Below are 12,980 nucleotides of genomic sequence, written 5' to 3'. Positions count from 1 at the left end.
AGTGGTGAAATGATCTGACTCTGGGTTATTACCCTGTGCGGTGCGAACTGAGCAGGTATCGTGGCGTGCACCTGGCTTGAACGGAATAATGGGAGGAAGCAAGGTGAGATCTGGATTAATAGTGGTGGAACTAATTTCCACATCTGGATTTTGATGTTGTAAAGTGTTTTTCCAATTTAAATATGAAAAGTTTTGTTTCAAGTTTGAAAAAATATTATCAAATGGGAAAATTTCTTCTAAAAATTTTACATCCCGTAAGAGAAAAAGTTTAGAGCTGGTGTGGTCAAAACACTGATGGCAATGATGAGTGACGAAGAAACCGAGATAAACACAAGGTTTGCAATATGGTTCTAATTTATTTTGGGTGTATGGTCGTAACCATGGGTAGCATAAACATCCAAATGTACGAAGAGAGTCATAAGCAGGTGTTTTGTTGGAAAGAACTTCAAATGGGGACTTGTTATCAAGAGTGGCGATGGGCAGGTGATTAATGAGAAATGTAGCATGATGGCAGGCAAATGTCCAAAAATTGGAGGGCAAACTTGCTTGATGAAGCAACGTTTTGATAGTCTCAATAAGGTGTCGATGACGTCTTTCAGCCAAGGCAACCCTTTGAGGACTATGGGGGGGGAGAGAAAAGGTGTTTTATGCCATTAGAATTAAGGTATGGTTCCATGACTTTATATTCTCCGCCTCCATCAGTGTAAAGTGTGAGGATTTTGTGACCAAAATATTTTTCAAGCCCAGGATGTAAGCTTTGAAAGTGTTTTTGCACTTCATGTTTGTTTTTCATTGTGTACAACCAAATGTATTTGGTGTACTAATCAACAAATAGACAATAGTAGCATTTTTTATCAATACAGAGAATAGGGGATAGAACCCATAAATCACTGTAAATTATTTCTAATGAATATTTGTTGGACAAACCGTTTGAGTAAAAGGGAAATCTATGAGCTTTATTGCAGCAACAAGAATTACAATAAGTAAACTTGTCTTTTGAAGAATATGAAAGACGGGAACTGTTTAAAATGGAAAGCAAAACTCGAGAGTGAGGGTGGCCCTATCTTCGATGCCATAGATGTAAGGAAGGTCTAGCAATGGCAATGTTGATATTTGGTCGAGTTAGGGACGGCCATTCATAGAGACCTGCTTTATTCGGGCCGCGCAGAAGAGGTGCTCCCGTAGTCAGATCCTTCACAAAAAAAAGTAAAAGGAAAAAATTCTATGGAAGTTAGATTTTCTTTGCAAAACTGATGAACTGAAATGAGTTTGCGTTTGATAGCTAGAGCACACAAAATACTAGAGAGTTTGAAGGTAGTATTTGATGCAGCTAAGTGAGTATTACCAGTTTGAGTAATCGAAATCACATTACCATTGCCCATTGTCACTGCATCCAGACCTTTGCATTCTTGAACATTGTGGAGTGAGTTGGTATTCGAGGTGATGTGGTGAGATGCACCTGAATCAAGAATCCAGGGGTCACTTGGTATTGTGTGCGCAACAAAATTTGCTTTTGCTTCAAAGTAGTTATGGGACCAAGAGCGGCAAACATTTGTTGTATGCCCAAATTTGTCACAAAGTTGACAACGTACTTGTGATGAATGGTGTGGGAAGTTACGCCACTGAGAATTATACATTGGATTGCGCCACTGGTAATTATCCGTTGGATACTGAGAATGAGTGCTTTGATTAGGCTGCCTATATTAGGGACGCCAGTTATTGTTGTTGAATGGGTGTCTATTGTTGCGTGGGGCTTATGGAGTTGATAGAGGATTTGGCACTCGTTAAGCAACAGCTGCTGTGATTTCGGTAGAAGTTTTCTTGAGTTCCTCATGTACGAGGAAAAGTTCATGATCAAGAAGCTTGTCAAAAATTTCTTCATAGCTAATAGGAGAGTCCCTTGCCCGTATGGCTGCGGAGATCTCGCGAAATTCTGACTAGAGTCCACTCAGTATTTTCACCAGTAGTTCTTCATTATTGACGGGTGAACCTGCTGTGGCGAGTTCATCAGAGAGAGTGAATTTCTCGCATATATTCAGCAATGGATTTGTTATCCTTACTGACTCGATTGAGATGGTAACGAAGGCTGAAGACACGGGTTTGCGATTTTTTTGCAAAGGAAGTGTGAAGTTGATCCCACGCAGCTTTGGAGTTGACAGTAGAAGCTACCGTGGGTGCGATTGTGGCATCTAAGAGGCCATGAGAGCATTTTGGATCAATTTATCCTGACGAAACCAATACTTGTACGCAGGGTTGGCTGTCTCAAGGCCGTTAGTTGTGATTGTTTGAGCGGGGGACAGCATAGTGCCGTCAAGATGACCATAGAGGTCATGACCATGAAGCAACATGGCAATCTGGGCTTTCCATATGGTGAAATTAGTGCTGCCAGTAAGTTTAATGGGCAGCTGGGATGATGGATTGAATTGAATCAAGTGTTTGAGGACAGGGGCTGGGTCGGCGTTAATGACGGGGGCAGAAGAGGTCATCGCTGCAAAGAGAAGAAGAAGAAAAAAAAATGGATCTTGCACTCTGTTAAGAGTATTTTGGCTTTGATACCATATAAATGTAGAGAATGAAGATGAAGTTGTGTTGATTTCATTGATATGTGTGTGTATATACAAGAGAACACAAAACAAATAAGTAAAGAATCAACTAATAAAGAATTGTGATCTTCTCCTAAATAAAAACTAAATCACTAAACTGATCTTCCATATCTCAGTTATCAATCAACAGTACATGCTCCATTATGTTTTACTTATTCCACCTTCTATCTTGCATGTGATAATACATATATTCCTTTGTAACTTTTATATGCATTAGTTATGTGGGCTTCTAAATCGCAAACGACACACCCTATTAATTTTATATATGAATAACTTTCCTCCTAATCAACTACCAAATATGGTATTACTTAAGTTAATACATGCATAACTCTTCTCTTAACCAGCTACTAAACGACCCCTTAAAATTAGGAAAATGATTTCCCTAGTGGGAGTAGGCAAACAAGTTGCATAAGTGGCATTCCAAGCTCACTCTTTCCTTCCCATCCCTCAATGCACCCAATCCCCTGTTACCCTCGATCCCCCACCCCCATAGTGGTATCTATAGATGCTTTTGGGACAATATTGTTTTGCTTAGTTATGAAACACCAAAAAATAAGCAAGGAAAGCACTGATTTTTGAAGAACACATTTTCCTTCATACCAACACGCCCTATATCTTCTGCTAAGATCCAAAAAAAGTGTAGCGGGCAGTGCACTAAAGCTCCCACTATCCGCGGGATCTGGGGAAGGGCCGGACCACAAGGGTCTATTGTATCAGTCTTACCTTGCATTTTTGTCAAAGGCTACTTGAACGGCTTGAACCCATGATCTCCTGGTCACATGGCAGAAATTTCACACTTTCCACGGCTTTCCTGCTATGCCGAGATCTATGTATAATTATTTAAGGGACTGGTACCTCACTTCAGCTTGGCAGTAGTATCAGGGTTGTGCAACTTCTGAAAGTATGAAGGTCCAAACTTTCTACTTTTTTCCCTTTAATCGCATATTCTTCACCTATGTTGTGACCTGCATCATTGAATACTAATCTGTAAAGCAGAACGAACTATTTTTTAGTGGAATTTTTTTATTCCTTTGCTTCTTCTCATAATCTCAAGAACACAGACCTTCTGACTTGTGTTTCCCTGCAGCAATTGCAAAGAAGGATTAGATGATTTATCTCGAAATAGCAGAAAGATGATATGACTAGGCTAAGATTGATTGTAGTCTTGTAGAGCCGGATACTGTTGTTTGAATCAATGACCTTCAGTCAGTGCTATCCCAGAATGTCATTATAATAATGAAAGAAGAGTGACCGAGTTTGTAACAGCTCCATATTTGTTGTAATCTTGGTATAAAGTTTAGCACCCGCGGTTTTACTATCTTCTCTTCAGAAGATAATTGTTTCTCCACAGGATTCGACTTGCAACATCAATAGCGCCACATTCAGAACTGATTAGCTGGGATATGATTAGAGGGTTTCTGATAGTTTAATGAGATTTAGTTCCACTGTTAAGGAAATGGAGTGACCCTAACAGTCATAATCAGGGATAACTGTTGCGAAATATTATCGCATACTTCTTAATGCCCAGTGGAGAGAAGCACTAAGCACCAGAATGACTTAAAAAGCTCTTTAAGGTTCTTGGGCAGTCTTCTGGCCCTTCAAACATGCCATTAACCTATGTAGCTCAGACTCTTCAAAACTATGACAGTTGCGTATTGGATCCTTCAATGTAATGCATTTTTGGAGGATCTGACAGGGATACAGTAACATTTTTGGAGAGTCCAAGCAACATAGACATTGACCTTCTTTATCTTGGCATTTGTGTATAGTCATTGCCAGGATTTGCAGTATGAAGACAAGAGACAAGTCTGAAAGAACAGACTCATAAATATATGACTGCCGTTTCCTACATGCTACATTTTTGTTGGGTGTAGGTCATGAAATGGTATTTCCATTTCTTCCAAAATGATAGTGCTAAATGCAGTCACTCCTTAAGGTTTTAAGTGTGTATCTCTTTTGTGGGAGGACATCAAGTTTCCCTGAGTTCTTGTCCCAATTGCTAAACCTGCGTTAGTTCATACTTCATCAAACTTCCTGCCCTATGCTAGCATTAATGTTCTACACCCTCTCTGAGCCCTACATAGTGTATACGTATATGATAAGGCCAATAGTTATTCACGCTAAAGATGAAATTATCTTGTTACCAAACAGTTAAGAGCTTTTCAAGGGGAATGTCTTGACAACTCTTTTCACTTAACAGTTCATAGATGTCACAAGTCTTTCTCTATATGTGCTTTTTGGATGTTGTCTCAGGTCCCATAACGAGATATACTGGAGTTACTGAAGTAAAACTATAAATTTTCTTCCCTGGTGAGCCATTAAGACAACTATTTTCCAGAGGCTTTGTTTGGGATGCTTTCTTCTTGTTATTGAGAAATCTTCCTTCTTGGCAACATCTCTGTGGCTATCAACTGTGAGTACATTTTTGCATTGCTGCATCTCATCTATAATGTTCTTTTTGTCTCAGTTATTCTTATCCTTGTACCATCCTTTACCTTCTCTTGTTGTACTTCCATTAGTCGAAGATATGCATGTTCTCGCTTCTAAATCCGTGTCTTATGGCGACAAAGCTAAACCGTTTATAGTTGTATTGGTCCTTTTCCTTTAATGGACTTCATCATAGGTTCCAACTTTAGATGATTCCTCATTTTCTTCATAATTGGGGGTTTGAATGGGGATGGTAGAACAGGCTGTAGGAGGTTCATCCGAACCCCCTTCGGTGAAAAATTATACTATTTAAACATGATTAAAATAATTTTTTTTGTATCTATATAGTAGAGGTTGAACCCCCTTCAGCTCGTACATATGTTCACTTTTTCAGTTTCTGAACCCCTTTAGTATTAGTTTTGGCTCCACCACTGAGAACAGGTATCAGCTAACGAGAATCTCCATCCTCTCTGCCCACTTCGTTTGTGGAATCGACAGTTGACATATCCTTTCATGCATGTGGATTTTCTTGTGATCATATATTAGAACCATAATCCAACGATCCTTGGATCCAAATTCATGGAATCGATCCATTCCAGTTCACAGGTACAACTGAGAGAAGTAGAATTGGAATTACGTGTAACTGCTGGCTTCCAATTTCAGTGGAATTGGGATCCAAGCTCATGGAATCAATTCATTTTGATTAATTTTGCAAGTATAGATTGTCCTCAAGAATTATCTTATCAAGCTACTGGTCTGTTGGCAGCCTTTACTATTACTGTCTATAGATTCTAGAACTTCCTGTCCTCCTGACTTTGCAACCTACCCTTTTGCCTCTCCTTGTTACTAACAGTTCCGGGCATCTTAAACTTAGATGCTATAAACTCCAAAATAAATCTGGATGTAGGTATACATGTCGACACTAAACAAAGAAAATGTTTATATTGTAAGACACCAATTAGATGTTTGTTTTAGCGCACAAAACAAACAAGAAAAAGACTGCAGATGTAGGAAAGAGTGTGCCGTAAAGAGTCCTGATTCTTTTACGTTGTCAAAATGTAGCTTGCTACCAGTATAACGTGCTGTAAAGTCCTATCTTCTTTCTTTGCAAGTCCAACGACTAGTGTTTTGTTCTTTTGGGAAGTACATATGTGGGGTTTTGGAGCAAATTAACAATTGCAAGGTCCTATTCTTCAGCATTGCAGTCTTGTCTGTAGTTTCCCCTAGCAGATCGAATTATGATTCTGGCTTTGCTTTTGAGTTCATCCAACTTCTTCCTTTTGAGATTGTATCTTAGCTATGATACAAACTCGGAGGAGAAGAGAACCTAAGGCTCGTTTAGTTGGGGAACAAGTTGTAACGGGATTAGTTATCCCACCCTCAGGTTGGGATAAAAATAACCTACAATCAGGGAACAACTAATTTCGGGATAAGTTATTCCGCGAGTTTATCCAAACCAAACATGGGATGAACTCATCCTAAAATTAATCCGGGGATTAGCTATTCCTTGTCCCTCGTACTAAACGAGCCCTAAGGATTTTAACATGGAAGGAAGTTCCTTTTGGTATTTCATAAATTATAAACAGGTCGTTGGAGAAAGTAAAGTATCCAAGAAACTATTATGCATTTTGTCCTTTGACTAGGTGACTGCAAATTAGCTAGCAAAACTTACCTTGACCTCAGAATTTGGATCTTCCAATTTATGAGTGTCCTCCTTTGCTTTGTTGTATCTTTCAATCACTGATTTCATGCTGTCAAAATAGAAAAACTGTTTCAGATTTTTCTGATGTACTGGTTGAAAGGTAGTCATTTACATTGACAGCGAAGTATCATAAAGTTGTTACACTAGCAGTTTTTCGATTTCGCTATCATCATACAAGTCAAATGCAAAATGTAGCAACATTTAGTAGAATAGTTCATGAGCCTCCTTATAAATCTTCTCGTTATGTGAAAAGGAGCCTTGGAGTACCTAGTAATATTATTGCCATGTGACCAAGAGGTCATGTGTTCAAGGCGTGGAAATAGCCTCTTATACAAATGCAAGGTAAGATTACGTACAATGAATCCTTATGGTTCGACCCTTACCCAAACCTGCATACAGTGGAAGTTTTGGTGCACGATACTGCCCTTTTTTTCTATATGGTGGAGAATTCCGATCTAATTTATACTAATGAGATATTTTAAGGTTATGGTTGAATAATTTGGATATACAAGTACTTCTAGAAATGCTTATTTGCAGATAACCTATGTTCATTCCCATCCTTAAACTTTTCTTGACGGCAAACTTTGACCAACGGGAAACAGACTGCTGAGCAAGTGTGTGATCTAGTGTCATCATTGGACATGAACAAATCATAAATGTGGTGTTAAAATAAGGAACAACATACAACTCTTGGTGTCTAAATTTACTTATTTGTTGACACAGAATGTATGATCTGTAAATTAGCATGTAAATATAGGAAACGTAACATAAACATACACCTTAACTAATCATATTTACACAAATTCCCTCCCTTACAAACTAATTACAAAAATTTCAACTAATTATGTATCTTCGTTGGATGTATCGGAAGCTAATTATGTATGTCGACAGATTCAAAATCGAAAAAAATGTATCGGAAGCTAATTATGTATCTTTACAAAGAAAAAAATGTATCTTCGTTGGATGTATTATGTATTTCGACAGACCCAAAATAAAATAAAAAATGTATCGGGAGTTATTTATGTATCTCTACAAAGGAAAAAATGTATCTTCGTTGGATATACTGGGAGCTAATTATGTATCACAACAAGCTCGAAATTGAGATTTTCAATAATTATGTAAAATGTCAGAATTTTTTATTACTAAACTCCAAACTGTCGGAATTTATATTGTTTGCCCGTAAAAATATTCCTGGTTATATAGTTAACAAAATCACTAGTAAAGCCCAAGTGCAAACTCGAAACATAAAAATCGATAAATATAACATTTTCACTTATACTATCGATGGAATTATAGTGTTTTGTTATGACTTCTTCACTTTTTTTTTTGAGCTGTGAGTCTATCAAAAATAATCTCTCTACCTTCTAAGGTAGGGATAAGGTCTCGTACCCTCTACTCTTTCTAGATTCCATTTAAGAAATTACACTGAATATGTCATTGTTGGTGATGGAGATTTTTTTTACTTCAAACTCACAGATGCTTATCTTGAACTCATTAAAATTTTAATACTATTTTATTTCACATGTTCTAACAAAGACACATATTTTTGTCTTATAGAATTGTCTAAAAACATAGTAAACCTTTCAATAACTAAATGTTTATGTGTAACCTTTACAATGTTAATTTAGGGTTCATTTTTTATTTTTTTTTAAGATTAATACGTATGAATCTAAATGGATGTCTGAATGATTAAGATGTTATTTTTAGATCTGAATACTGAATGATTAAGATTATTTGTTTTTTTATATCTGAATATACGTAATTTATTTATTTGTAATAAATATGCAATTTAAAATTAAAAAAATAATAAAATATTATATTATCTGAAAAATATTATATCATATAACCACTTCCAGTTTCATCCCGAAATTATCAATTCAATCAATGTCTCTTGACGGAGTAGTATGAAACTCTACAAGTAGGATATTTTCGATAGACCCTCGGTTCAGAAGACTGAGAAGCTAAAATAATAATACATATTATAACGGCACCAAAGGATATACTAATAGGACTGTACAAAGTAGTAAAAGAACAAATTAAAGTGTTCCACTTTTAATCTTAAACGAATTCTAGTGTTTGTTAATTCATTCATTTACATGTTCTATCCTACGCGATGAGCAAAACAACAATATACATCTATGCGCATTCTTCAAGAACTAAAGTGAAGCAAAACAAACTACATGCCGATCTTTTCCACCTTTATTTTATACATGATGAATTAAGAAGATTAAACATGATTTTAATTGAAGATCCAATTATATCTTCTGGAGTAGAGCATGCATGGATATTGAGCAGCAAATAGTGGATGCTTAAATTGATAATAAAAATATTTATAAATAGTTTTGGTGAATCATACCTAAAAAGGAAGGAAAATAATGTGAAGAGGAAGAGGAAGAGGAAGAGAGAGAGCAACATGAAGACAGGGTGGAAGAACAACGTATTTAGAAAAAATAATAAAGTTTGAGATTTGTGAGGAAATAAATTGTATTTAAAAAGAGTCTGAATGTCATTCAGACTCTTTTCCATGTCTGGCTGATTCAAAGGTTTTAAGGTGTTTTAAGAGTCTTTTAAAAAAAAAAATACGCTTAATGGGTTGAAATCTGAACTATTCAGATTCAGACCTCCATTAAATGCAAACAAATAGGGTTTAGAGTCTTTACACAAATTAGCTTAACAGACATGTAAGGATATTGTAATTCTTATCTGATTGGCATGATATGAGAAACCCTCATATATCATATTGTGATTCTGCTTTCATATCACCCTTTATCATGAAAATCCTATAGAAAGACATGAAAAGATGATCAATTCTCCTTTGGTGATAAATTTTGTAGAAATTTAAATTTTTGAGTACTTGAAATTATGATTTTTAAACTTTATGATGTGTTTGAAGATGTATTTTATTTTGAAAAAATATTAAAATTTTTTGAATAACTTTGAGGATCAAATTTTCAATTTTTAATTAAATTTTATGATCAAAAAGATATTTGAAGATAAATTTTTAAAAACTCTTCCCAAGCTCTATTGCCAAACTCTAGCTTATTTTCAAAATATAAAAGACAATTGGAATATTCCCTCTATTTCAACTTGTTTGCCTACTTTTTATTTAATTAATTTTAAAAAAGAATTATCTCTCTTTTTAACAACGTTTTAAGTTTAACTTTTTACTTGATATGTGAAAGATCATAAGATTAAAGAATATTTTGATAAATTTGACATATCTTTAATTTAAGACCATAAGATTTAAAAGTTTTCTTTATTTTTAAACTTCGTGTCAAGTCAAAAATTAAAAGACAAATAAATTAAAATTGAGGGAGTACGAAATGGTAAGATGGAAAGCAAAGTTATTATATAACCTGCAAAGTAGAATTGAACTGCAAAGAGTTCCTTAAACCGTGTGGAATGAATTTAGAGGTGTCAAATGGACGGATTGGATTGAGATTGAAAATATTAAACGGGTTGAATTGGATATCGAATTGGCTCATGACCTGCCCAAATTCATTTTGGATTGAAAAGGGCTGGGTTGAAATGGGTAAAAATTAGGTTGGATCTTGACCCACTCAATTTGACTCGCTTAGTCTAAAAATATTAACATATAAATATTTACTCCTTGAAAACCCAATTCAAGAAAATAAATTTGAATGGGGATGAAAAGTTGGGTGGGTGTGTAGCGAGTGGGGGTGGGAGTGGGTGTGGTGTAAGAATTTTTTTAAAAGGTTTAATTTTTTTAAAACTAAATTTTTTTTTTTTGGGAAGGGTGTGGGGTAGGGGATCGGCGGTTAGGATGGGGTTGAGATAAGAATTCTTTTTTAAAAAAAGAAATTATTTTTTAAAAAATAACTTTTTCAAGAAGGGGTATGCCATAGGGGTAGGGTGGGGGTTAGGGGGTGATGAGGGTGGGGTAAGATTTTTTTTTTAAAAAAGTATTTTTTAAAAATAAATAAATATTTTTTTAAAAGAATTGATAGCAGTATGGGGTGGGGTGGGGGTTGAGGTAAGAAAAAAAAAATTCTAACTATAAAATTTTTTTAACTTTTTTAAAAATTATATTTTTGGGGATGGGGTATTGTCGTATTGGGGGGTGCAGGGGTAGGGGGAGTTGGGGGTTGGGGGTTGGGGTAATTTTTTTTTTTATAAAAAATTATTTATTTATTTTTAAAAAATATTTCTTAAATATCTTTTTAGAGAGTGATAGGGAATGCGATGAGGAGGGGGGGTTAGGATTTTGATCATGAGACAAGAAATTTTTTTTAATTATTTTCAAAAAAAATCAAAAGAATCAGTTTTGGGGGGTAGGGGTTTCAAGGTAGGGAGGGGGATAGGGATGAAGTGGGGTGGGGGGAAAAATAAACTATAAAAAGCTTTTAAGAAATAAAAATAATATATTTAATGGAGTGGGAGTGGGGGTGGAGTAAGCTGGGTGTTTAGTGGGATTGGAGTGAGGTGGGGTGAGGTGAAGTGGGTCATTTTAAGAGTGGGGAGAGTAATTTGAAGAAAATTATTTTTCTATTAAACGGGTTGAAGTTGAGATTAAGTTGGGCTCATTTGAACCCAATTTAAAAATTGGTTGGGATTTTACCCAATAATAAATTATCTTGAACCCAACCCATCAACTATTGGACGGGTTGGGCGGGTCAACTCAATTTAGGTTTATTTTGACACCTCTAGGAATGATATTTAGAAAAATTTAATGGCAATGCATTGTGAAGTCAGATAGCAACAACCATATGTAAAGCATTAAAGTTGAAATTCATGTTCAACACATGTGAAAAAGATGAAACTAAGAGATTGATCTCTCTTGTGTATAGTTATAATTTGAGTTTATTTCTAGGATATTTTTCATTATTGTTTTGATGTTTTTTCTTTGGTAGTAGAGTCACAGTCACTTATTTAGTTGTATAAATATCTTGTATACGCATGAAAAAAGTTCAATATATTATACTATATAGTATCAGAGCACTAAATGGTATCAGGACTCCTCTAGAATTTCTCTAAAAAAAAAAATCTAGATAAACATCTGCATTGACGGCGAACATGAACGAAAATACCCCCCTCCCCCACACACATACATACACTTAAAAAAAATTAATTCAATAGTACCAACTCATATATCCAACTCTGATCAAATTCAATATGTCAGCATACTTAAACCAAAACCACAAACTATAACAACACCCAGGGTGCCACCGAAACCAGTAGTCATATTGCATGGAGAATTAAATATTACGTATAAAACATTGAAGGAAAATTTACTGTAATACTCCGAATATTTCTAGCTCAGTCCAGCCGTTAGTACGTACTTGAAGCACTTAGAACCTAAAAATAAAGCTAAGAATTAAGGATTTTAGTCATTTTGACTCTCTTTAAACTTCGAAGATTTTTAAATTGACCTTTCGGGCTCCAAGACAATGATTTTTGAGTTAAATTATATTCAGGGGTGAAAATAGCATGTCTCGAATAAGTTTTGGAATTTTCGGATGAAGATTAGATCGCATTCAATTGGCAAAACAGTAGCTCACCACGATTAGACCGCGTCGCAGTGAGTATCGCGGTGAGGAGGCCACCGCATTGCGGTGTAGGCCAAATCGACGTTTGTCAGTTTCTAGTAGCTCATCGCGATTGCACTGCATTGCGGTGAGTATCGCGATGAGCATGCTGTCGCATCACGATGAAGCCCGAATCGACAACAGTCACAATCCAGTAAGTCACCGCGATTCCACCGCGTCGCGGTAAGTATCGCAATGACCCATTCACCGCGTCGCGGTGAGTATCGCAATGACCCACTCACCGCATCGCGATGGGGCCTTAATCGGCATTCTAGTTGCGGGATTTTAAATCCTAAGGACAATTTTGTCTTTCATAAAGCCCCCAAATCGTATAAACAGAAGATTAATTATAATATTGAGCAAAATATTCTCACTGTTCATCAAATCTCTCTCAATTAAAATCCTAGGCTTCAACATTCAACTTCAAGAATCCCCAAATTTCCACCATTCTTTTCCCAAAATAGTTCAAAATTCAAGGTTCCCAATTCAAGAATTCCAAGAATCAACCTTCAAGAGCACAAATAGGATCTCAAACCCAAGCTTCTTTATCTAGTTCATCAATTAAGTTATGTGGAGTTTTGAACAAGGGTAAATCTTTCATCCTTGTGCTCAAAACTAGTTTTTAATTATAAATTTATATGATTTTACATGAATTTCAATTCAGGGTTCATACCCATTTACTGCTATTTGAAGATTTTGATA

General features: G+C 35.8%; 1 protein-coding gene across 5 annotated transcripts in view; it reads right to left on the bottom strand.

Annotated features, from left to right (window-relative positions):
* The window catches only part of LOC107850801 (MADS-box transcription factor 27), a 91,287-nt gene that overhangs the window by 38,387 nt on the left and 39,920 nt on the right, over positions 1–12,980 (bottom strand). For all 5 annotated transcript variants that reach the window (XM_016695563.2, XM_016695566.2, XM_047400965.1 and 2 more), the window contains one exon: positions 6,703–6,781. In XM_016695563.2, coding sequence (XP_016551049.2) covers positions 6,703–6,781 — 79 coding nt within the window. The remainder of the gene's footprint in view (positions 1–6,702; positions 6,782–12,980) is intronic.

Source organism: Capsicum annuum, chromosome 12 (genome assembly GCF_002878395.1).
Source record: "Capsicum annuum cultivar UCD-10X-F1 chromosome 12, UCD10Xv1.1, whole genome shotgun sequence".
Lineage (NCBI taxonomy): Eukaryota > Viridiplantae > Streptophyta > Magnoliopsida > Solanales > Solanaceae > Capsicum > Capsicum annuum.
This window is presented reverse-complemented; position numbering and strand designations above follow the sequence as displayed.